The sequence below is a fragment of the Cherax quadricarinatus genome, chromosome 93 (genome assembly GCF_038502225.1).
Source record: "Cherax quadricarinatus isolate ZL_2023a chromosome 93, ASM3850222v1, whole genome shotgun sequence".
Classification (NCBI taxonomy): domain Eukaryota; kingdom Metazoa; phylum Arthropoda; class Malacostraca; order Decapoda; family Parastacidae; genus Cherax; species Cherax quadricarinatus.
The window spans coordinates 7,668,154-7,695,790 of NC_091384.1; the positions used below are offsets into that span (position 1 = coordinate 7,668,154).

The 27,637-nt window shown below is 41.0% G+C and overlaps 1 protein-coding gene across 3 annotated transcripts; it reads left to right on the plus strand.

Moving 5' to 3' along the window:
- Nucleotides 1-8,757: 8,757 nt before the first annotated feature.
- LOC128703398 (PRELI domain-containing protein 2) lies at nt 8,758-27,257 on the plus strand. 3 transcript variants are annotated; one of them, XM_053798035.2, is made up of 6 exons: nt 8,783-8,903; nt 14,077-14,289; nt 16,150-16,310; nt 17,090-17,170; nt 17,884-17,999; nt 21,995-27,257. In XM_053798035.2, the coding sequence occupies exons 2-5, from the start codon at nt 14,086-14,088 to the stop codon at nt 17,990-17,992; spliced, it is 555 nt and encodes a 184-aa protein (XP_053654010.1). In that variant the 5' UTR covers nt 8,783-8,903; nt 14,077-14,085; the 3' UTR covers nt 17,993-17,999; nt 21,995-27,257. The 3 variants fall into 3 exon arrangements, with proteins under 3 accessions (XP_069960762.1, XP_053654010.1, XP_053654009.1); XM_053798034.2 differs by having other exon boundaries at nt 8,789-9,017; XM_070104661.1 differs by lacking the exon at nt 21,995-27,257 and having other exon boundaries at nt 8,758-9,017; nt 17,837-17,968.
- The last annotated feature ends 380 nt before the right edge of the window (nt 27,258-27,637 follow it).

A 27,637-nucleotide genomic window follows, 5' to 3' on the forward strand; every position in this document is an offset into this window, starting at 1 on the left:
TATGTTGACGTCTAGTGACGGTAAGATGTCTGTTGACGTCTAGTGACGGTAAGATATCTGTTCACGTCTAGTGACGGTTAGATGTCTGTTGACGTCTAGTGACGGTAAGATGTCTGTTGACGTCTAGTGACGGTAAGATGTCTGTTGACGTCTAGTGACGGTAAGATGTCTGTTGACGTCTAGTGACGGTAAGATGTCTGTTGACGTCTAGTGACGGTAAGATGTCTGTTGACGTCTAGTGACGGTAAGATGTCTGTTGACGTCTAGTGACGGTAAGATGTATGTTGACGTCTAGTGACGGTAAGATGTATGTTGACGTCTAGTGACGGTAAGATGTCTGTTGACGTCTAGTGACGGTAAGATGTCTGTTGACGTCTAGTGACGGTAAGATGTCTGTTGACGTCTAGTGACGGTAAGATGTATGTTGACGTCTAGTGACGGTAAGATGTATGTTGACGTCTAGTGACGGTAAGATGTATGTTGACGTCTAGTGACGGTAAGATGTCTGTTGACGTCTAGTGACGGTAAGATGTCTGTTGACGTCTAGTGACGGTAAGATGTCTGTTGACGTCTAGTGACGGTAAGATATCTGTTGACGTCTAGTGACGGTAAGATGTCTGTTGACGTCTAGTGACGGTAAGATATCTGTTCACGTCTAGTGACGGTTAGATGTCTGTTGACGTCTAGTGACGGTAAGATGTCTGTTGACGTCTAGTGACGGTAAGATGTCTGTCGACGTCTAGTGACGGTAAGATGTCTGTTGACGTCTAGTGACGGTAAGATATCTGTTCACGTCTAGTGACGGTTAGATGTCTGTTGACGTCTAGTGACGGTAAGATGTCTGTTGACGTCTAGTGACGGTAAGATGTCTGTTGACGTCTAGTGACGGTAAGATATCTGTTCACGTCTAGTGACGGTTAGATGTCTGTTGACGTCTAGTGACGGTAAGATGTCTGTTGACGTCTAGTGACGGTAAGATGTCTGTTGACGTCTAGTGACGGTAAGATATCTGTTCACGTCTAGTGACGGTTAGATGTCTGTTGACGTCTAGTGACGGTAAGATGTCTGTTGACGTCTAGTGACGGTAAGATATCTGTTGACGTCTAGTGACGGTAAGATGTCTGTTGACGTCTAGTGACGGTAAGATATCTGTTCACGTCTAGTGACGGTTAGATGTCTGTTGACGTCTAGTGACGGTAAGATGTCTGTTGACGTCTAGTGACGGTAAGATGTCTGTTGACGTCTAGTGACGGTAAGATGTCTGTTGACGTCTAGTGACGGTAAGATATCTGTTGACGTCTAGTGACGGTAAGATGTCTGTTGACGTCTAGTGACGGTAAGATATCTGTTCACGTCTAGTGACGGTTAGATGTCTGTTGACGTCTAGTGACGGTAAGATGTCTGTTGACGTCTAGTGACGGTAAGATGTCTGTTGACGTCTAGTGACGGTAAGATATCTGTTCACGTCTAGTGACGGTAAGATGTCTGTCGACGTCTAGTGACGGTAAGATGTCTGTTGACGTCTAGTGACGGTAAGATATCTGTTGACGTCTAGTGACGGTAAGATATCTGTTGACGTCTAGTGACGGTAAGATGTCTGTTGACGTCTAGTGACGGTAAGATATCTGTTGACGTCTAGTGACGGTAAGATGTCTGTTGACGTCTAGTGACGGTAAGATATCTGTTGACGTCTAGTGACGGTTAGATGTCTGTTGACGTCTAGTGACGGTAAGATATCTGTTCACGTCTAGTGACGGTTAGATGTCTGTTGACGTTTAGTAACGGTAAGATATCTGTTGACGTCTAGTGACGGTAAGATGTCTGTTGACGTCTAATGACGGTAAGATATCTGTTGACGTCTAGTGAAGGTAAAATATTCTTGACGTAGTGATGTAACAGTCAATAGGCCTAGCCTATTGAAGACAGCCAGGGGTCTTGAAGACAGCCAGGGGTCTTGAAGACAGCCAGGGGTCTTGAAGACAGCCAGGGGTCTTGAAGACAGCCAGGGGTCTTGAAGACAGCCAGGGGTCTTGAAGACAGCCAGGGGTCTTGAAGACAGCCAGGGGTCTATTAGTAATCCCCGTTACGTATGCTGAAAGGCAACTGAACAGTCTTGGGCCCCGGACACTTATTTTATTCCCTGCACATAGATGCTGTCTCGGCACTCTCTCGTCAGACCTACGTAGGTCTGGCAGGCCTAGCATCAACACAATACTCTGTACGATTATACCATTCAAGCTTAGGTTCGCTTGGATATATCTGGTGGCAGCTGTGGGAGCCCTGTCATCACCACAAAATCACTGATTAGTATTGTTCGCAACAGTTGTGTTACGATCAGAGAAAGGCAAGAAGATGGAAGTTACATGTTTATCACCTCATATAGGCAGCATCTATCTACCATCAAGTTATGCTGATGCCTTGTTAGCAGCACTCAGCATCCAGACACAGGTATAGCCAGTATTCATGACCAAACATGCTGAATTTCCTCTGGAAATCTTATCAGTGTTAACCTACCTCATGGCGTTCCAAGTCAGGTGCTCAGCATCAGCTGTACTCTGCTGTTTCAGTTCATCGCTACCGTTACAACATGACAGAGATGAGTTTGGTGGTGTTTTTCATCCAAGGTGGTCGAATTTCATTTTGGGTTTCACGTGGGTGGGTGTAGATGTCCCACACTAACCCACAGTGTCCAGCACTCCCACTACCCACTCCCTCTATGCTATCTCTTCGCGAATTCCTGACCAGAGCTGTGTATTTGAGTGCCCAAGCCCTAGAAGCCACATGGACCACCAAGCCATGGAAGCACCTAAGGGGTGCTTCATGGGTGCTTCCCCTGGCTGTCCAAGCCAGGGGAAGCACCAGAGTCTGGTGCTTCCAGGTTGCACAAGAGTTTGGTGCTTCCAGGTTGCACCAGAGTCTGGTGCTTCCAGGTTGCACAAGAATCTGGTGCTTCCAGGTTGCACAAGAGTCTGGTGCTTCCAGGTTGCACAAGAGTCTGGTGCTTCCAAGAGTCTGGTGCTTCCAGTGCTTGGTGCTTCAGGTTGCACAAGAGTTGCACAAGAGTTTGGTGCTTCCAGGTTGCACCAGAGTCTGGTGCTTCCAGGTTGCACAAGAGTCTGGTGCTTCCAGGTTGCACAAGAGTCTGGTGCTTCCAGGTTGCACAAGAGTCTGGTGCTTCCAGGTTGCACAAGAGTCTGGTGCTTCCAGGTTGCACAAGAGTCTGATGCTTCCAGGTTACACAAGAGTCTGGTGCTTCCACGTTGCACCAGAGTCTGGTGCTTCCAGGTTACACCAGAGTGTGGTGCTGCCAGGTTGTCTGGTGACCAGACAACCTGGCAGAAGCAAGTCGAGCCTCCTTCAACTCTCTCCTCAGATCTAGGCTACCAGACCTAGAACTACCAGACCTAGGCCTACCAGACCTAGGCCTACCAGACCTAGGCCTACCAGACCTACCATACAACACACTCTTCTGTACTTTTAGAACAATAAACATAGAATTCGCCTCCGATGAGCTATCATTTATCCACAAGATATATATCATCTGAAGGACTAAGATCACAGTAAACAGATATCACAATATGCAAAACAACCACTGTAAAAAACAGTGAAATTCCAAGAGCTTTCGAGACTTCTCACATTTTTCACAGTAGTTGTTCTCCACATCATTTGAAATAAATATTATAATCCACAGATAAACAGGATAACCCCTTTGATGGGCAGGATAACCCCAGATAGACAGGATAGCCCAACAGCAACAGCCTGGTTGATCAGACCCTGGTCCACCATGAGGCCTGGTCTCAGACCGGGCCGCGGGGGCGTTGACCCCCAAACCCTCTCCAGGTATACTCCAGATACAAAACATCCAGGCCATGGGAAAACCTGGGTAGCCACAGCCACTCAAGAGGGAGAGGTTTTTTAGTGCCAGGAAGGAAAAAAAACTGGCAGGAAATGGCAGAAATCGTACACCAAATCCAGTCATTCCTGGAGTGGAACCACAGTCGATGGCCTCCACTCCAAACCAACAGATACAGATACTAATGCCGGAAAAAAAATCCCCCCCCAGTACCAACAATACCACCAGTCCGATAACATTCTTCTTTGCAAATATACAGGGTCTAAAGCCAGCAACAAACAACAAAATACCTTTCATCCGTGGACTGCTTGCAGAGGCAAAGGCAATGTTCGCGGCTTTCACTGAGACCCACATAAAGGATCACTTGGACAACGAAATATGGATCCCAGGTTACAACCTATACAGATGTGACAGAGTGAACAGGCAAAAGGGGGGGGTTGGCCTGTACATTGCAGAGTCACTTGTTTGCACAGAACTGCTAAATGCCTCAAATGATGTAGTGAAAGTTTTAGCAGTAAAGGTCGAGAACCAAAACCTAGTCATTGTGATAGTCTACAAGCCTCCGGATGCAACATCCCAGCAATTCCAGGAACAGCTGTTAAAAATTGACCACTGTCTGGAAAACCTTCCAGCTCCTGCACCCAACATCTTGCTCCTGGGGGATTTCAACTTAAGGCACCTAAAATGGAGGAATATAGCAAATAATATTGTTGCAGTAATAACACCAGGAGGCAGCTCTGATGAAAACTCACACTCACGCGAGCTTTTAAATCTCTGCACAAAATTCAATTTAAACCAGCAAATAATAGAGCCTACTAGACTGGAGAATACACTAGACCTCATCTTCACTAACAATGATGATCTGATAAGAAATATCACCATATCAAAAACAATATACTCAGATCACAACATAATTGAGGTTCAGTCATGTATGCGCGGAGCCCCAGACCGACATAATGAGATTAGTCACGAGGGAGCATTCACCAAATTCAACTTCAATAACAAAAACATAAAGTGGGACCAAGTAAACCAAGTCCTAACCGATATAAGCTGGGAAGATATACTAAGCAACACAGACCCCAACTTATGCCTAGAACAGATTAACTCGGTAGCACTCGATGTATGCATAAGGCTTATTCCTCTAAGAAAAAGGAGGAGTAGATGTAAAACAGAAAGAGACAGGCGCTCCCTTTACAGGCGACGGAAAAGAATAACAGAGCGGCTAAAAGAGGTCAATATATCTGAAATGCGTAGGGAGACACTGGTCAGAGAAATAGCAAGCATCGAACTTAAGCTAAAAGAATCCTTTAGGAGTCAGGAATCGCGGGAAGAACTAAAAGCCATAAATGAAATCGAAAGAAACCCAAAGTATTTCTTCTCCTATGCCAAATCAAAATCGAGAACAACGTCCAGTATTGGGCCCCTACTTAAACAAAATGGGTCCTACACAGATGACAACAAGGAAATGAGTGAGCTACTCAAGTCCCAATATGACTCAGTTTTTAGCAAGCCGCTAACCAGACTGAGAGTCGAAGATCAAAATGAATTTTTTATGAGAGAGCCACAAAATTTGATTAACACAAGCCTATCCGATGTTATCCTGACGCCAAATGACTTCGAACAGGCGATAAATGACATGCCCATGCACTCTGCCCCAGGGCCAGACTCATGGAACTCTGTGTTCATCAAGAACTGCAAGAAGCCCCTATCACGAGCCTTTTCCATCCTATGGAGAGGGAGCATGGACACGGGGGTCGTCCCACAGTTACTAAAAACAACAGACATAGCCCCACTCCACAAAGGGGGCAGTAAAGCAACAGCAAAGAACTACAGACCAATAGCACTAACATCCCATATCATAAAAATCTTTGAAAGGGTCCTAAGAAGCAAGATCACCACGCATCTAGAAACCCATCAGTTACACAACCCAGGGCAACATGGGTTTAGAACAGGTCGCTCCTGTCTGTCTCAACTATTGGACCACTACGACAAGGTCCTAAATGCACTAGAAGACAAAAAGAATGCAGATGTAATATATACAGACTTTGCAAAAGCCTTCGACAAGTGTGACCATGGCGTAATAGCGCACAAAATGCGTGCTAAAGGAATAACAGGAAAAGTCGGTCGATGGATCTATAATTTCCTCACTAACAGAACACAGAGAGTAGTCGTCAACAGAGTAAAGTCCGAGGCAGCTACGGTGAAAAGCTCTGTTCCACAAGGCACAGTACTCGCTCCCATCTTGTTCCTCATCCTTATATCCGACATAGACAAGGATGTCAGCCACAGCACCGTGTCTTCCTTTGCAGATGACACCCGAATCTGCATGACAGTGTCTTCCATTGCAGACACTGCAAAGCTCCAGGCAGACATCAACCAAATCTTTCAGTGGGCTGCAGAAAACAATATGAAGTTCAACGATGAGAAATTTCAATTACTCAGATATGGTAAACATGAGGAAATTAAATCTTCATCAGAGTACAAAACAAATTCTGGCCACAAAATAGAGCGAAACACCAACGTCAAAGACCTGGGAGTGATCATGTCGGAGGATCTCACCTTCAAGGACCATAACATTGTATCAATCGCATCTGCTAGAAAAATGACAGGATGGATAATGAGAACCTTCAAAACTAGGGAGGCCAAGCCCATGATGACACTCTTCAGGTCACTTGTTCTATCTAGGCTGGAATATTGCTGCACACTAACAGCACCTTTCAAGGCAGGTGAAATTGCCGACCTAGAAAATGTACAGAGAACTTTCACGGCGCGCATAACGGAGATAAAACACCTCAATTATTGGGAGCGCTTGAGGTTCCTAAACCTGTATTCCCTGGAACGCAGGAGGGAGAGATACATGATTATATACACCTGGAAAATCCTAGAGGGACTAGTACCGAACTTGCACACGAAAATCACCCACTACGAAAGCAAAAGACTTGGCAGACGATGCACCATCCCCCCAATGAAAAGCAGGGGTGTCACTAGCACGTTAAGAGACCATACAATAAGTGTCAGGGGCCCGAGACTGTTCAACTGCCTCCCAGCACACATAAGGGGGATTACCAACAGACCCCTGGCAGTCTTCAAGCTGGCACTGGACAAGCACCTAAAGTCAGTTCCGGATCAGCCGGGCTGTGGCTCGTATGTTGGTTTGCGTGCAGCCAGCAGCAACAGCCTGGTTGATCAGGCTCTGATCCACCAGGAGGCCTGGTCTCAGACCGGGCCGCGGGGGCGTTGACCCCCGGAACTCTCTCCAGGTAAACTCCAGGTAAACTCCAGGTATGGTAGACAGGATAACCCCAGACAGATAGGATAGCCCCATGATAGATAGCATAACCCCAGATAGGATAACCCCATGATACAGGTATTACGAACATAGGAAATGAATGGTCTGTGAGACCTGATCGTAATGGAATTTGGAACAAATAAACTCAGCAGTAGACTATAATGTATATTTTGCCTTCACCCACTATATACAGATATGTACACTATGTACAATATGTACAGACAGAATAATAAGTGTACACCAAGGTGACATATAGCAAAGCAGAATCCAGAGAGAGTGCACTGTGCTCAACCAGCAGGTAGGCAAGTCTGCCAATGCTTGCCACAAGTGAACCACATTGTTTCAGCTTTGGCAAGCTTGCCTGTGATTGGTCAGTGAACCAATAATGGGTACCCTATTGATCGTTAAACCCTTAGCACCCGGTTCACTGGTTGGGAGGCAACCTATAACGGGGTGTGACATACTCTGAATAAATTGTGACATACTCTTTGCATGACACAGGCAGGATAGCCCAAGATAGACAGGATAACCCCAGATAGACAGGATAACCCCAGATAAACAGGATAACCCCAGAAGACTCACTTGAAGTCATCACGTAGATAATAGGTGTGGTAACAGATGATATTTAGGTGTCCCACAGTTTGATCGCCTACCAGTGACTATGCTCTCGTCTGCTTCCCGTCCTTATCCAATGACGCCTATTTAAGCACCAGTCTCCTTGCTTGTGCTCCAGAATCTCTTCAACTACGGTGCTCTATACACCAACTCCAAAGCTGAGGGATTGATTACCTCATCTTTTGTATATAGTCTTCAAGTTATGTCGTAGAATCTATATTGATAAAGCCACTAGTTGGCGAAACGTCTACAATTAAAGATACCCAGATGTCGCACATGTGTCTAATTTTCATTATCATTATTATTGGTTAAATAAAGGAGAGAGGGTTCAGTACGGCGGTGGTTGACAGAGGCCCTATTATTATTATTGGTTAAATAAAGGAGAGAGGGTTCAGTACGGCGGTGGTTGACAGAGGCCCTATTATTATTATTGGTTAAATAAAGGAGAGAGGGTTCAGTACGGCGGTGGTTGACAGAGGCCCTATTATTATTATTGGTTAAATAAAGGAGAGAGGGTTCAGTACGGTGGTGGTTGACAGAGGCCCTATTATTATTATTGGTTAAATAAAGGAGAGAGGGTTCAGTACGGCGGTGGATGACAGAGGCCCTATTATTATTATTGGTTAAATAAAGGAGAGAGGGTTCAGTACGGCGGTGGTTGACAGAGGCCCTATTATTATTATTGGTTAAATAAAGGAGAGAGGGTTCAGTACGGCGGTGGTTGACAGAGGCCCTATTATTATTATTGGTTAAATAAAGGAGAGAGGGTTCAGTACGGTGGTGGATGACAGAGGCCCTATTATTATTATTGGTTAAATAAAGAAGAGAGGGTTCAGTACGGCGGTGGTTGACAGAGGCCCTATTTTTATTATTGGTTAAATAAAGGAAAGAGGGTTCAGTACGGCGGTGGTTGACAGAGGCCCTATTATTATTATTGGTTAAATAAAGGTAAGAGGGTTCAGTACGGCGGTGGTTGACAGAGGCCCTATTATTATTATTGGTTAAATAAAGGTAAGAGGGTTCAGTACGGCGGTGGTTGACAGAGGCCCTATTATTATTATTGGTTAAATAAAGGTAAGAGGGTTCAGTACGGCGGTGGTTGACAGAGGCCCTATATACCAACAACAACAACAATAACAAGGAGAGGTGGGTCTTGTTACTGCAGGCAGAGTTCTTGATCCAAGGAGCTTGAGCTGCCCACTCACCCATACCCACTTCGTTAGATCAAGCCTAATAAACCTGCTGCTTCCCTACCAAGTGGTGGGTGTCCCCCGTGCGGGTTTAGTGCTCCTGTGTGTGTGTGTGAGCTTAGTCACGTAATTTGTTTTTCCTCTTAATCTGGGTTTAAGGTAAACCTTATCATGAGCTTAAGTTTTGTAAAGCTTGATCCAAGGATCAGGAGATATAGAAGGTGTGATAGTGTAGCTTTTGAGCTTCAGGAGTGTTGAGCTCCGACTGTGAGTTCTTGGTCCAAGGCAGTGGCGCAGGTACTCCCTATCCTCGGATCAAACCTGAGTGCTTCCCATCACCCCGGGCAGCAAATAATCTTCCCCATGGGTTTAGCGCTCCTGCGAATGGTGTAATAAGAACATAAGAACATAAGAATGAAGGAACACTGCAGAAGGCCTACTGGCCCATGTGAGGCAGGTCCAAGTCTCCTACCGGCTTAAGCCAATGCACCCAACCTAGTCAGGTCAGGTCACATTGACTTAAGGGAGGAACACGGCAACCGACCTGGTAGCACAAGCTATGAGGTCCAACTCACACCCACCCACATCTACTCATGTATTTATCCAACCTATTTTTAAAGCTACACAACGTTCTGGCCTCTATAACTGTACTTGGGAGTTTGTTCCACTCATCCACAACTATAACCCGGTGGTCTGGTGGCTAAAGCTCCCGCTTCACACACGGAGGGCCCGGGTTCGATTCCCGGCGGGTGGAAACATTTCGACACGTTTCCTTACACCTGTTGTCCTGTTCATCTAGCAGCAAATAGGTACCTGGGTGTTAGTCGACTGGTGTGGGTCGCATCCTGGGGGACAAGATTAAGGACCCCAATGGAAATAAGTTAGACAGTCCTCGATGACGCACTGACTTTCTTGGGTTATCCTGGGTGGCTAACCCTCCGGGGTTAAAAATCCGAACGAAATCTTATCTTATCTTATCTTACCAGTACTTTCCTATATCCTTCCTGAATTTGAATTTTTCCAACTTAAAACCATTGCTGCGAGTCCTGTCTAGGCTAGATATTTTCAGCACACTATTTACATCCCCTTTATTTATTCCTGTCTTCCATTTATACACCTCAATCATATCCCCCCTAATTCTACGCCTTTCTAGAGAGTGCAGATTCAGGGCCCTTAGTCTATCCTCATAGGGAAGGTTTCTGATACATGGGATCAACTTTGTCATCCTCCTATGTACATTTTCCAGAGAATTTATATCCATTCTGTAATACGGTGACCAAAACTGAGCAGCATAATCTAAATGAGGCCTAACCAAGGATGTATAGAGTTGAAGAACAACCTGAGGACTCCTATTATTTATGCTTCTTGATATGAAGCCAAGGATTCTATTAGCTTTATTGCGAACACTTATGCGCTGTTGTCTTGGTTTCAGATTACTGCTAACCAGAACTCCTAAATCTTTTTCGCAATCCGTAATATTAAGATCTACATTATTTAGTTTATATGTGGCATGGTTATTGTCCTGCCCAACATTTAGAACTTTGCATTTGTCTATATTAAACTGCATCTGCCACTTCTCCGACCACTGCATCAGTCTACTCAAACCTTCCTGGAGTGCTCTAATGTCCTCGTCAGAACGAATTCGATGGCCTATTTTGGTGTCATCGGCAAACTTGCTGATGTCGCTCTTTATGCCCTCATCTATGTCGTTTATGTAGATTGTGAACAGCAGGGGGCCCAACACTGACCCCTGTGGAACACCACTCATGACGCTTCCCCACTCTGATTTCTCCCCATTGATGCAAACTCTCTGCTGCCTATTTGTCAACCATGCCTCTATCCAGGAAAAAATTTCTCCTCCTATTCCATGTGCCTTAATTTTCCTCAATAGCCTCTGATGTGGAACCTTGTCAAAAGCCTTATTGAAGTCCATATACACAATATCATATTCATTACCATGATCTACCTCCTCAAATACCTTAGTGAAAAAAGTTAATAAATTCGTAAGGCAGGAACGCCCCTTTGTAAAACCATGCTGAGATTCGTTGATTAATTTATGCTTTTCAAGGTGGTTACGAACTGCCTCGGCAATTATTGATTCCATAAATTTTCCCACTGTGGAGGTAAGGCTTATTGGTCTGTAGTTCGAAGCTAAGGACCTGTCACCTGTTTTGAAAATAGGTATCACATTTGCCGTTTTCCACTTATCTGGCACCATGCCAGTTTGTAGTGATATGTTGAAAAGATTAGCCAAAGGTTTGCTAAGCTCCTCTTTACATTCCTTTAGAACCCTTGCATACAGTTCATCAGGGCCTGGGGATTTGTTAGGTTTTAATTTATCTATTTGCCTAAGGACCATGTCACTTGTGACCCTAATTGTGCACAGTTTATTATCGTCCTGTTCTACATAATTTATCATTTCTAGAATATCGCTGGTATCTTCCTGTGTAAAAACTGATAGGAAGTATGTGTTAAAAATTCTACTCATTTCCTTATCACTGTTAGTGAGCTGACCCGAGGAACTTTTGAGTGGGCCTATCTTGTCCCTGATCTTACTTCTGTATACCTGAAAGAATCCTTTTGGGTTAGTCTTCGATTCTCTTGCAACTTTAACCTCATAATCTCTTTTTGCTTTTCTAATTCCCTTTTTTATTTCTCTCTTTAACTGAATATATCGATTTCTTAATTACACCTCTCCTCTTTTGATTTGCCTATATATGCCTCTCTTTTGACCAGTTAGATATTTTAATCTATTGTTCATCCATTTAGGATCATTTTTGTTTGATCTGATTTCCCTCTTTGGAACATAATTTGACTGAGCAGCTAGAACTATGCCCTGGAAAGCATCATATCGGCAACCATCACCACCTACCTGACCCTTAGTCAGGTCATTCCAGTTCAGCCCACCTAAGTAATTTTTCAGTCCTATGAAATCAGCCAAGCAGAAGTCAGGGACAGAGACTTGTTTGCTCTTGATCCAAGGAACTAGATGATTTCTCTCTCCTCGAATCGGCAGTTGTGTGAGCCATACAGGTTTAGCACTCCGGTCTTCTAAATACAACTTGGTACAATTTATTATAAAGTCTGCTGCATTAATGTATCAGTCAATATTGACTTTATCCCCAGGGCAGAAACTTCTTAATGTTTTACATCGTAAATAAACCGCGTGGGTTTTATTCCCTCGGGAAAAAATTTATTTGTTGTGCTTGGTCTTTGTTAGTGTAATAATGGATAAAAAACATATTATTTATTATGGAAATTGTTTTTTTTTAAGTTGCGCATCAGAAATAGGAAGCAATGTTTTGATGAGTAAATTTATAAGCAGAACCCAACCCAGCCTAACCCAACCCAGCCTAACCCAACTCAACCCAGACTAACCAACCCAGCCTAACCCAACTCAACCCAGCCTAACCAACCCAGCCTAACCCAACTCAACCCAGCCTAACCAACCCAGCCTAACCCAACTCAACCCAGCCTAACCAACCCAGCCTAACCCAACTCAACCCAGCCTAACCAACCCAGCCTAACCCAACTCAACCCAGACTAACCAACCCAGAATAACCCAACTCAACCCAGACTAACCAACCCAGCCTAACCCAACTCAACCCAGCCTAACCAACCCAGCCTAACCCAACTCAACCCAGACTAACCAACCCAGCCTAACCCAACTCAACCCAGCCTAACCAACCCAGCCTAACCCAACTCAACCCAGACTAACCAACCCAGCCTAACCCAACTCAACCCAGACTAACCAACCCAGCCTAACCCAACTCAACCCAGCCTAACCAACCCAGCCTAACCCAACTCAACCCAGACTAACCAACCCAGCCTAACCCAACTCAACCCAGACTAACCAACCCAGCCTAACCCAACTCAACCCAGCCTAACCAACCCAGCCTAACCCAACTCAACCCAGACTAACCAACCCAGCCTAACCCAACTCAACCCAGCCTAACCAACCCAGCCTAACCCAACTCAACCCAGACTAACCAACCCAGCCTAACCCAACTCAACCCAGACTAACCAACCCAGCCTAACCCAATTCAACCCAGCCTAACCAACCCAGCCTAACCCAACTCAACCCAGACTAACCAACCCAGCCTAACCCAACTCAACCCAGACTAACCAACCCAGCCTAACCCAACTCAACCCAGACTAACCAACCCAGCCTAACCCAACCTAACCCAACCCAACTCAACTCAACCTAACCCAAACTAACCCAACCCAGCCTAACCCAACCTAATGCAACCCAACCCAACCCAGCCTAACCCAAACCAACCCAGCCTAACCCAACCCAACCCAGCCTAACCCAACCCAGCCTAAAACCAACCCAATCTAACCCAACCCAACCTAACCAGCCTAACCCAACCTAACCCAGACTAATCCAATCCAGCCTAACCCAACCCACCCTAACCCAACAAAGCTTAACCCGATCCAACTAAACCTGTAACAGCCCAACCCAACCTGTCCCAACTAAACCTGACATAACCCAACTCAACCTGTCCCACCTGAACTTAACCTATCCTGTCCCAACTGAACCTAACAAAACTCAACTGAACCTGACCTAACCAAACCATTGTTATTATACTTATAATTGTAATTAACTACACAAGAAATCCTACTTAAGAGTCTATGCCTAAATATGTAACAGTGAAATATTAGAATTAGCCTACGTGTCTTTCTAAACCAGAATTAGCCTACCTGACACCCACTGCATAATTAGTAGCTTTATTTTTGTGCATAAAAATGTTTTATTAAATGTAAAATGCATTATTTTGTACCAAATAAAGAAATAAAAATTGTATTGTATTTTATAAAAACCTGAAAGGTTGTTACCAGTTGGCACCGGCTTGCTGCGTTGATCAGTTGTAATATTAACCCTTTATATCTTTTATGGTGATGTAAGATAAGTCTTGTATTGTTCTTGGCAGAAAGGTTGTTATCTAAGGTTCTGTTAACAGGTAGAACAATGACTCTCCCTGTTGTATATTGCTGTGTTAGTCATCTCTGCCTTTGGTACTGTATAAAGTTTTAAGTTAATCAAAGTCTTCAGTATCATACACAAACCAAAAACAGAAAGATTTTTTTTTTGTTCACATTTTTCTAACACTTGCCTATTAATATTTCAGTTATGAACGATGACAATAACAGTGAGAGCAGAACATGTATACCACGAGCCAGTGGAGTTGGTGGCTGCTACACATCTCACCAAATTTCCAAATGAGTACGACAGCAATATTATTTCTTGTTGTGTCATAGAGAGGAAGAGAGAGAGTGATGGATGCACGTACACGAAGAGAGTGGCTGCTGTTCGTAATGTTTTGCCATCGCTGTTAAGGAAGGTACGTCCTGTACTGTCGGTGTTCGTGGCATGCTGTACTCTGTAATGAAAACTTCACTAGTATTTTGAGTGAAGAATATTGTTTTTTGTAATAAATAATGGACTTGTAATATCCTCCCCTCATCCCATCTTTTATTTTTATTATGTTGATTGTTTACATTTAGTAAGGTGACCTGAAAATTACTCAAATGATGTACATTATAGTACAATAAAACTGGTAACTTATAACATCCTAACTCATCCTTTAGAGTACAAAGTCATTTTTCCCTGAGTACACCTTAAGTGTACTTGGTAACATTGGTAACACAATTATAAATTTGTCAAAATACATCTACCATCCGACTTACGACCGAGTTCGGTTCCGAGAAACCGGTCGTAAATCGAAATGGTCGTAAGTCGAACTTTACTACTGAATATCAACATCACATTTTTGTAATGACTTTATTTTATTGTTTTATTTTGGTATTTCATGTTTTACTTTACTTTTTATGCTGTTAGTACTGTATTTTATACTGTAAGGTTTAGGATAAACACTGTGTAAACACAAATAGCTGTTAATTTCCCAGAAATTTGGCATAAAAAACATGGTCGTAAGTCGAGTGGTCGTAAGTCGAGCAGGTCGTAAGTCGGATGGTAGGTGTATTCATAATTTGTTACTTTGTGACTCATACATGTTGTGTACGTGTTCAGTATTAGTGAAGGCATCTTGACTTCAGAAACTGCATCTCTTCTCCTTATCCTTGCATCATGCTTAATTTTTTCCTGCGTCATGAAATTGTAATAACACAGAACAAATGCAGGAACAAGTGCGACTTGAACCCCTGGTAAGTAAGTGATAAAACTCACAGGCCAGTGCATTAACTATACCAGCTGCCTCTAATAAGAGATTCATACAACAAGGTATATTTCTATATACCATAGGAAGGTTAGCATGAGCCGCCACTGTGACCACAAATGCAGGTTTTTTGCAGATGAATCCTACACCAGCATGATTGTGTCATGCTCCCTATGGTGTATAGAAATACACCTAGATGTATGAATTTTATTAGAGCCAGCAGGTACAGTTCTTAACACACTTGCTGTACATTAACATCTCCATTCAAGGCAGGTGAATTGCAAATCTAGAGAATGTAAAAAGAACCTTTATTGTACATATAAGTTCCATCAAACACCTTAACTACTGGGAACCCTTGAAAGCACTTGACTTGAACTCGCTGGACTGCAGGTGAGAGAGATACATCATAATCTATGTCTGGAAAATCCTAGAGAGACTGATCCCTAATCTGCACACAGAAATCACTCCCTATAAAAGCAAAAGACTTGGCAGGTGATGCAATATACCCCCAATGAAAAGTAGGGGTGCCATTAGTACAATAAGAGAAAACACAGCAAGTGTCCAGGGCCCAAGACTGTTCAACAGCCTCCCACCAGCCATAATGGGAATTACCAATAGACCCCTGGTTGTCTTCAAGAGGGAGCTGGGCAGATACCTAAAGTCAGTGCCGGATCACCTGGGCTGTGGTTCATATGTTGGTCTACATATGGCCACCAGTAACAGCCTGGTTGATCAGGCTCTGATCCACTGGGAGGCCTGGTCATGGAGCGGGCTGCAGGGGTGTTGATCCCCAGAATGCCCTCCAGGTAGACCATGGGTTCAATCCCCATTCAGTCCATGATTTGATTAATTTCTTCCTAAGTAAATAAGTTTATTTAGGTAGAGGTACACATAAGTATAATTATCATAAATAGTGACGTGTAAATAACCCACCAGGATAACACTAAGAGGTCAAAGTGATGTATTTCTGTTACATATTGTATAATACAGTAATACGACATAAGCAACATTGCTGTAATTGTCCAGGTTGAAACATTGCAAGTGGAACATTTTGAGCTGGAGGAAGAGTGTTGGTGGAACACAAAGTTGAGGAAATTGATGGTTAAGTCTCACAATCTTTCTGTCTCCAACTGGATCACCATGAGAGAAGCTTCTGTCTTCACACCACATCAACACAACCCCAACTGGTGAGCGCATCTTACGACAGTATAGGATCTTACGACTGTGAGATCTTATGACAGTGTGGGATCTTACGAGTGTAAGATCTTACAACAGTGTGGGATCTTATGAGTGTAAGATCTTACGGCTGTGTGGGATCTTACGAGTGTGAGATCTTATGACAGTGGGAATTTACGAGTGTGAGATCTAATGACAGTGTGAGATCTTAAAATGGTGTGGGTTCTTACGACGGTGTGAGATCTTATGACAGTGTGAGATCTTACAACATTTTGTAGGACCCAGTTACTTGCTTGTCACTGTGCTCCTGGGTGTTGTATGGTCAGTGTCAGTCTGTTACTGTCACTTCCCTCCTGGGTGTTGTATGGTCAGTGTCAGTCTGTTACTGTCACTTCCCTCCTGGGTGTTGTATGGTCAGTGTCAGTCTGTTACTGTCACTTCCCTCCTGGGTGTTAGTTGGTAAATAAATGCTAATTAAGTAAATAAATAACTGCTGACACTGAATAAGCAAGTAGACAAATAATTACTGTAAGTAACTAAATACCAGTATTGGAAAGTAAATAAATGAATATAAATTAGGGACTTGCTGCCTTTATACTGGGGTAATTATCTCAAATTTCATCTCCAAAGTAACTGTTTTTGCACCATCGTAAGTCAAAATATTGTAAATCGAGAAGCACCTGTATTCACATTTAACTCACGTTATATTTGACTTATGACGGGTTCTTAGGAATGTAACCCCACTGTACGTCAAGGAGCACCTGCTGAAATAGCATCGACTTTTTTGCAGGACACATTTCGAGCAAGAAGGCACCGTCACCGTCCATGGTCTTGGTAAACTGGGCTACCTTATTGAAGTCTTCAGCAAGAGGTGATGTATTGTTTATGTATTTGTAAGTTAATATAGTTTGCCTCTTTGAGCAAAGATATTGTTTAATGTCATTAGCTGTTAAGACTAGTCTGTTATTTTATATATTTTAAGGCATGCTTGGTTCTGTTTAAAGATATTGATAGTTTTATACTAAAGTGTAACTAGTTTTATACTAAGTCATCATTAATTCTATCCTAACATAACATTACTTGTATCAAAATGTGTCTAGTTCTATCTAAATGTGTCTAATTCTATCTAAATTTGTCAATAACTCCTTGCTAAGCTGTCAGCAGTTCTATCTATTCTAACAACTTTTCAGACAAGGAGTGACAAGTTACATCTTTTAGGATCATTTTATGCAGTGAAAAATTTGCATATCGCGTTCTGTAGTTACCTTCAAGACTAAGACACATGTGCAACACCTGTTTTTTTTTACGAATAATACACATGTGCAACAAATAGGTGTCTTTATTGATGAATAAGACATGTACAACACCTGGGTGTCTTCATTGATGAATAAGACACACGTACAACACTTAAGTGTCTTTATTGATGAATAAGACACATGTACAACACTAATATGTCAGGCCCTGTACTTCCCAACTCCAGAACTATAACATCCTCACCCATCCTTCTGAGCACTGGCACTGTACTTTCCACCTCCAGGACTCAAGTCCTGCCAACTGTGGGACTGATGGTAGTGTGTATTATAGGTTCCTGAGTGCTGGTGCTCAACATGCCATCACCATCACTGAGAAACTCATGGCTGAGAGACAAACAAGAATTACATCAGTGTGGTATTCAGAGTTCTTGTTTGCTTAACACCCAGGTAAATATTATAAGGAATGAGGATTTTATTTCTTTGCATAGTTTACAATGTGTAATTACAGTTTTGATTTGCTAAGTACAAAGAAAGCCACTGTCTTGCTGGGGCATTATGGGCAGACTAAATTTAATGCTTTATAGACTACTTAATACTAGGCATATACAGTGGTACCTCGAGTTTCGAACAGCTCCCAACTCAAACAGTTATGTAAGTGTATTTTTGAAAGTGCTTTTCTAAGTGTATTTTTGGGGGCCTGAAATGGACTAATCTAATTTACATTATTCCTTATGGGAACAAATTCGTTCGGTATCAGCACTCGAACAGCCTTCTGGAACAAATTAAGTTCATAACTCAAGGTACCACTGTATATCATAGTTGGTTTGAATTGAACAATGTTTTTTTATTTTTCAACTCAGGTAGTAGTGGTTTAGCAGTAATTGAATTAACAAGTAATTGATTAACAAGTTACAGTATTATATTTTGTCTCATTATGATTAACAAGCCCTTAATCGATCTTCTATTCTTAACATAATCTATTGTCTACTCTTAACATAATCTAACTTCATCTTTTAACATAATCTACCTTTTCTTAACATAATCATCCTTCTGCTCTTAACATAATCAACCTTCTCTTAACATAATCTACCTTCTACTGTTAACATAATCAACCTTCTCTTAACATAATCTACCTTCTTCTTTTAACACAATCTACCTTCTACTCTTAACATAATCTACCTTCTACTGTTAACATAATCAACCTTCCCTTAACATAATCTACCTTCTTCTTTTAACATAATCTACCTTCTACTCTTAACATAATCTACCTTCTTCTCTCAACATAATCTATCTTCTTCTCGTAACATAATCTACCTTCTACTCTTAACATAATCTACCTTCTACTCTTAACATAATCTACCTTCTACTCTTAACATAATCTACCTTCTACTCTTAACATAATATACCTTCTTCTTTTAACATAATCTACCTTCTACTCTTAACATAATCTACCTTCTACTGTTAACATAATCAACCTTCTCTTAACATAATCTACCTTCTTCTTTTAACATAATCTACCTTCTACTCTTAACATAATCTACCTTCTACTGTTAACATAATCAACCTTCTCTTAACATAATCTACCTTCTTCTTTTAACATAATCTACCTTCTACTCTTAACATAATCTACCTTCTTCTTTTAACATAATCTACCTTCTTCTCTCAACATAATCTATCTTCTTCTCTTAACATAATCTACCTTCTACTCTTAACATAATCTACCTTCTACTCTTAACATAATCTACCTTCTACTCTTAACATAATCTACCTTCTACTCTTAACATAATCTACCTTCTACTCTTAACATAATCTACCTTCTACTCTTAACATAATCTACCTTCTACTCTTAACATAATCTACCTTCTACTCTTAACATAATCTACCTTCTACTCTTAACATAATCTACCTTCTACTCTTAACATAATCTACCTTCTACTAATCTACCTTCTAACATAATCTACCTTCTACTCTTAACATAATCTACCTTCTACTCTTAACATAATCTACCTTCTACTCTTAACATAATCTACCTTCTACTCTTAACATAATCTACCTTCTACTCTTAACATAATCTACCTTCTACTGTTAACATAATCTATCTTCTTCTCTTAACATAATCTACCTTCTACTCTTAACATAATCTACCTTCTGCTCTTAACATAATCTACCTTCTCTTAACATAATCTACCTTCTTCTCTTAACATAATCTACCTTCTTCTCTCAACATAATCTATCTTCTTCTCTTAACATAATCTACCTTCTACTCTTAACATAATCTACCTTCTACTCTTAACATAATCTACCTTCTACTCTTAACATAATCTACCTTCTACTCTTAACATAACCTACCTTCTACTGTTAACATAATCAACCTTCTCTTAACATAATCAACCTTCTGCTCTTAACATAATCAACCTTCTCTTAACATAATCTACCTTCTACTGTTAACATAATCAACCTCCTCTTAACATAATCTACCTTCTTCTCTTAATATAATCTACCTTCTACTCTTAACATAATCTACCTTCTACTGTTAACATAATCAACCTTCTCTTAACATAATCCACCTTCTACTCTTAACATAATCTACCTTCTACTCTTAACATAATCTACCTTCTACTCTTAACATAATTTACCTTCTACTCTTAACATAATCTACCTTCTACTCTTAACATAATCCACCTTCTACTCTTAACATAATCTACCTTCTACTCTTAACATAATCTACCTTCTACTCTTTACATAATTTACCTTCCTTATTGTACTTATCATTGTATTTAACTACGTAAGAAATCCTACTTAATAATCTATGTCTAGATCTAACGTAACCTTTAAGTATTAGAATTAGATTGCCAGACATTCATTGCATGTTAGTGGCTTTATTTTCTGTCTTCCATTGTTTTATTACATGTAAACTATATATCATGGACCGAGTGGGGTTTGAACCCATGGTGAGTGATGAAACTCACTGGCCAGTGTGTTAACAACTGTACCAGTTGCTCTAGTAAGATCCATATATCTAGGTGTGTTTCTATACACCATAAGGAGGTTAGCATTGGTCCCAGTGATGGCAGCTTTGAGAGGACTTGAGCTAGAGCGTGACACAGCCACGCTGGTGTGGGATTCATCGGTAAAGACTTGCATTGGTGGTCACAGTGATGGCCCATGCTAACCTCCCTATGGTGTATAGAAATAGTATGCCTAGCTGTATAAATCTTATTAGAGTTCTTGGTATAGTTGTTAGCATATTGGCCTGTGAGTTGTAGCACTTGCCATGGTTCAGGCCGCACTTGTTCCCTGATTTATTTGCAAATGTGTTGTCACACTTTCGTGAGTTTTGGAAACTTCATTATTTTTATGACAAAGAAATATACATGTATATTGTACTGTATTGTATTGATGTATGACTTAAGTAACTCAAAGTAGATCACTTTTGTATACCTCACTCTACCTGCCTGCTGCCCTCACTACTACATTTATATCTTCATCTTTCCCAGGCCCGGTGGCCTGGTGGCTAAAGCTCCCGCTTCACACACGGAGGGCCCGGGTTCGATTCCCGGCGGGTGGAAACATTTCTACACGTTTCCTTACACCTGTTGTCCTGTTCACCTAGCAGCAAATAGGTACCTGGGTGTTAGTCGACTGGTGTGGGTCGCATCCTGGGGGACAAGATTAAGGACCCCAATGGAAATAAGTTAGACAGTCCTCGATGACGCACTGACTTTCTTGGGTTATCCTGGGTGGCTAACCTCCCGGGGTTAAAAATCCGAACGAAATCTTCTTCTTCTTCTTCTTCACTCATTATAATCTATGTTTTACTTCTTCATTTTTCTCTTACATTAATATTTCATCGTAGTGAATTGTACAGGTGCTCCTTGACTTATGATGGTTTGACCTGCAATATTTTGATTTCATGATGGTGCAAAAGTAATTACTTTGGATGAAACTTAAGATAATTACCCAACATGAAGGCAGCAAGTCCCTAACTTGTATTCACTCATAAATACAAGTTATGTACTGGCATTTAGTTAGTTACAGTAATTATTTGTTTATTTACTTATTCAGTGGCAATAGATATACATGTATATTTATTTATTTATCATATTCATTTTCCATGGGGAAGTGGAAAAGAATTCTTCCTCCATAAGCCATGCGTGTCATAAGAGGCAACTAAAATGCCAGGAGCAAAGGGCTAGTAACCCCTTATCCTGTGTACATTACCAAAGTTGAAAAAAAAATTTTTGTTTTTCTTTGTGGGCCATCCTGCTTTGGTGGGATACAGCCTGTTTCTTGAAACAAAGAACGATCATATTCATATTCAACTTATAATAATTTTGACTTACAATGGGTTTGTCAGAACATAACCCCATCGTAAGTCAAGGCCCATCTGTATATTTTTTATATTTTTCATCTTTTCTTATATTGTTTTATTTTCATAACAGAGACGAGTCTTCAGTGTTGTGTGAAGCTTTGAGGCTTCACTGTTTCCCACCTTCAGTGCCTTATTCAGCGTCGTACCAGCAGAACCGATGCACGTGTTTATCTCTCGAGAACGCTGCTTCCCTATCGGCATATTTGGGCTTCCAACGATCTTTGCAACATTAATGTTCATAATGTAGTCTTCGGTGAGCACATTCCATCCAGTTTGGAATGCATCCACAAGATTTCCAATTAGATTATGTTAATCCTTCCACTGTCCATCATATAGATTTACATCGGTGAGGCCAGGGTCCATCACGTAGTTTGGAATGCATCCACAAGATTTCCAGTTATGTTAATCCTTTCACTGTCCATCATATAGATTTACATCAGTGAGGCCAGGGTCCCTCACATAGTTATACATCATGAGCTCAACTCACTCAGATAAGCTGTGAGTGATAAATTTTGTCCTAAATATGAGAGAATGGGTCTGTGCAGTTAGTATGTACTGTATAAAAAAATCCTACCCATGCAGTGCATGATGGGGAAAAAAAACTGACAGTGTGTATGGTTTAACCCGTAAACGGTCCAAGCAGATCTACGTTCACATGTGTAGTGCTACAAAAGTAGATCTATGTTTTTTTTACATATTTTCAAATGTAACAAAAAAAAGTAGATCAAAGTTTTTTACACATTTTCAAATGTAAAAAAAACAAAAAGAAGATCTACTTTTTTTACATACTTTCAAATGTTGAAAAAACGTATATATACGTTTGGACCGTTTACGGGTTAAAATAGCAGCTTTGAGGTATTTTCTTGGATGGTTTTATTGACTGTTTCTTGGTCTCATTTGATATAATATAAGATACATTACTGAAATAGAGATAATTTTGATTGGTTTCAAGACAGGAAGCAACTTGAAATTGAGCTCAAATTAGCAGAATACAGTGGACCCCCGCATAACGATCACCTCCGAATGCGACCAATTATGTAAGTGTATTTATGTAAGTGCGTTTGTATGTGGATGTTTGGGGGTCTGAAATGGACTAATCTACTTCACAATATTCCTTATGGGAACAAATTCGGTCAGTACTGGCACCTGAACATACTTCTGGAGTGAAAAAATATCGTTAACCGGGGGTCCACTGTATTAAATTTTTGCCAATATTAAAGAGGATGGTAAGGTCACCCTACAACCCCTAGTCTATTCTATGGGTTAATAATAGGTCTGATTCAATTATTGGAATGGTGTAACCCATGACCAGTTTCCTGGTTATATTAAACCATGACCAGTTTCCTGGTTATATTTTATTATTTTGTGTGGATAAGAATGCAAAATAGAAAGTGTAGTACATATAGGGTAGGCCTGGGGATGTAGAGAGAGGAAATGTTGATTTAGTGCCAGGAATGACTACAGTCTTTATTATACACTCTATTTTTAAATTGATATTTTGTGTAAAATTGGCCAAATTACTGAATTCTGATCAATTTATAGGGTAGTTGAAATAGTTGAATGGGCAGTTTCTTGTGTTCACTTCATAGAATGGAGCCATACTAGTGAAATGGCTAAGAATTTGGTCAACTGGAACAATAGAATTGACTTGTAATAGGTCTCAGAGGGGGCGAAATCATTGGTGCATAAATTGCACCGAGACTGCTAACTTTGCACCTGTGTAATTTCATAAGTTTCTATCAAATTTTGTACTTTTGGTGTCATTTCCTTTGGAAAAAGATTCTCTATCATTTCAGAGGACAGATATAATTTGTTAAGTTTTTGGACACTGAGAGCAAGTTTCACTTCAGAGGTGAGGACAGTGAGAGGATTAATATTGTACAGTACTAAAAAGTGCCTTCACTTCTAGTGCCTTGTACTCTGTCTTATATGTACAACTACAGTCTTCCACTTGTCTGTTTCATGCAGTTGCGTTTAATTTATCCGCTTGTGTAATCCATCAGTCCCACGTGTGTTATGTTTTTCATAGAGGTGTTGGATTAATATCTTATTTCTAGGAGTAATGTTTATGCTATTTTCTGTGCAGAATATTTTCTCATAACCTGATACAGGTGGTCCTTGAGTTACGATGGAGTTACATCCTGACGAACCCATCATAAGTCAAAAATATCACGAGTTGAATATGAATACAAGTGATCCTCGATATACGGTGGTTTGACTCACAATATTTTGACCTTAAGATGGCTTGGCAGCAATTATTTGGAGATGAAACTTAAGATAATTATCCAGCATGAAGGTGGCAAATCTATAATATGTATTAATTTATTTATTTTTCAGTGCTGCTATTTACAGTAATTATTTATTTACTTATTCAGTTACGGTAGTTATTCGTTGACAGTGGTACCCCGAGTTTCGTCCAGCTCCCAACTCAAACAGTTATGTAAGTACAGTGGACCCCCGCTTAACGATCACCTCCAAATGCGACCAATTATGTAAGTGTATTTATGTAAGTGCGTTTGTACGTGTATGTTTGGGGGTCTGAAATGGACTAATCTACTTCACAATATTCCTTATGGGAAAAAATTCGGTCACTACTGGCACCTGAACATACTACTGGAATGAAAAAAGTTCGTTAACCAGGGGTCCACTGTATATTATTGTAAGTGATTTTGTAAGTGTGTTTTTGGGGGTCTGAAATGGACTAATCTAATTTACATTATTACTCATTGGAACAAATTCATTCAGTAATGGCATTCGAACAGCCTTCTGGAATGAATTATGGCCAAAACTTGGGGTACCACTGTACTTATTTAGAATATCATTCATATTAGACTTACAATATTTTTGACTGAGGAAAGGTTTGTTAGAATGTAATCTCATCATGAGTCAAAGACCGCCTGTAGTAGATCAAGTTGGACTGAAACGTCAACATAAGTTTCATTCTCTTATGTGCGGGTTATTTGTGTATTGTTAACTATAATTGTTAATGTATCCTGCAGCAGTCTTGCAATTGCATCACTCAGCAGATATATTAGTCACAATGCTAAATATATTATGCATGTATATATATAAGGTCGAAGGACACATTGCACCATTTGATTGTTGCAGCGTTTCACTCTCCAGGAGATTTGTCCAGTCCTACTGATTGGACAAATCTACTGGACTCGTGGAATCGCAACGACACGATTGTGACGCACGGCTTCAAACACCAGTTGTTCCTTGAGTTTTTTATAGCTTTTTAAGAGTGAAACAGTGCAACAATATCACATTAGCGTAACTGATTTATCTAAGATGAATCAGTTATGCACGTTCTGATATTACATTAGTTACACGTGTTCTGTTATCTAAGATATTACATTAGTTATACACGTGTCCTGTTATCTAAGATATTACATTAGTTACACACGTCCTGTTATCTAAGATATTACATTGGTTACACATATGTCTTGTTATATAAGATATTACACTACTTACACACATGACTTCTTGTGTAAGATATTACATTAGTTACACACATGTCCTATTATGTAAAATATTACATTAGTTACACACGTGTCCTGCAATCTAAGATCTTCTTTCAACAAACTGACCATATCCCACCGAGGCAGGATGGTCCAAAAGGAAAAACGAAAGTTTCTTTTAAATTTAGTAATGTATACAGGAGAAGGGGTTACTATCCCCTTGCTCCCGGCATTTTAGTTTCCTCTTACAACATGCATGGCTCACAGAGGAAGAATTCTGTTCCACTTCCCCATGGAGGAAATACACAAGAAGAAGAACTAGTAAGGAAATAGAAGAAAACTCAGAGGGGTGTGTGTATATATATGCTTGTCTATGCATGTGCAGTGTGACCTAAGTGTAAGTAGAAGTAGCAAGATGTACCTGAAATCTTGCATGTTTATGAGACAGAAAAAGGACACCAGCAATCTCACCATCGTGTAAAACAATTACAGGTTTCTGTTATACACTCACTTGGTAGGACGGTAGTATTTCCCTGGGCGACTGCTGTCTACCAACCTACTACCTAGAGCTACCTAAGATATCATTGATAATTCTAACAACAGTATTATGCCTGTATGTAACTTAGTAAGCTCACTCTGACTTCATGTATATGTTAATTCAGTGTTAAGTATGAGTATTGTTTGTGTATTGTGTATACCCCACTATGTATACTGGACAGTATAAACAATATTTGATTCCTACATAAATACTTTAATTTATAGATTATGAAAAATATTATATCTGAATATTCTTTACATGTGCCTTGTAATGGTCATACACAATTTTAATGTTAGTAAAAATGTATGTTTGTATTAGATACAAGTGAAATAACTGGGTGTCTTTATCAGGCAGGTGTTTGGGCAAGCTTTGTTAGTGAGTACTGGGAGAGCATTTGAAGGCTGGAGAAGCTGACAACTAGGGGATCAGTCCCTGAGTCTAGCAGCAGGTGTTCGTTACTGTAGTTATCAAGACTACAGTAGTGAATAGTAATCATTACTACGGTACTGAACACCTAGATTCAGGGACTGGCCCCCTAACTCATGAAATTGTGATGACACGATTGGAAACAAACTCGTGGCGAGTTAGTTGTGAAACTCAGGACCAGTGTGTACACCACTGGGCCAGCTGGCCCAGTGGCTCAACTAGGTATATTTATACACCATAGAAAGGTTAGCACAGGCCCCACTGTGACCACAAATACAAGTTTTTACAGGTGAATCTCCCGCCAGTGTGGCCGTGACGAACTCTATCTTGAGTCCCCTCAGAGCTGTCATCATGAGTCACGAAATCGTAATGACACGATTGGTGTATAAACATACCTAGTTGGATGAATTTATTGCAGCCAGCTGGCCCAGTGGCTTACATGCTGGCCTGGAGTTGTACAACTCACTCACCATGAGTTCAATCCCCATCCATGGTATGGTTTACTGATACCCTAATCTTTAACCTCTCCAGTCTACTGTTGTTCTGAAGAAAATTAGACACATGCAACATCTGGGCATCTTTATTGTAGACTTTTTGCCAACCAGTGGCTTTATCAATACAATACAAGGACATAATGTGAAAAATTATATACAGTGGAACCTCAAAAATCGAACTGCTCCCAACTCAACCAATTATATACAGTGGACCCCCGCAGCTACGGTGAAAAGCTCTGTTCCACAAGGCACAGTACTCACTCCCATCTTGTTCCTCATCCTCATATCCGACATAGACAAGGATGTCAGCCACAGCACCGTGTCTTCCTTTGCAGATGACACCCGAATCTGCATGACAGTGTCTTCCATTGCAGACACTGCAAGGCTCCAGGCGGACATCAACCAAATCTTTCAGTGGGCTGCAGAAAACAATATGAAGTTCAACGATGAGAAATTTCAATTACTCAGATATGGTAAACATGAGGAAATTAAATCTTCATCAGAGTACAAAACAAATTCTGGCCACAAAATAGAGCGAAACACCAACGTCAAAGACCTGGGAGTGATCATGTCGGAGGATCTCACCTTCAAGGACCATAACATTGTATCAATCGCATCTGCTAGAAAAATGACAGGATGGATAATGAGAACCTTCAAAACTAGGGAGGCCAAGCCCATGATGACACTCTTCAGGTCACTTGTTCTATCTAGGCTGGAATATTGCTGCACACTAACAGCACCTTTCAAGGCAGGTGAAATTGCTGACCTAGAAAATGTACAGAGAACTTTCACGG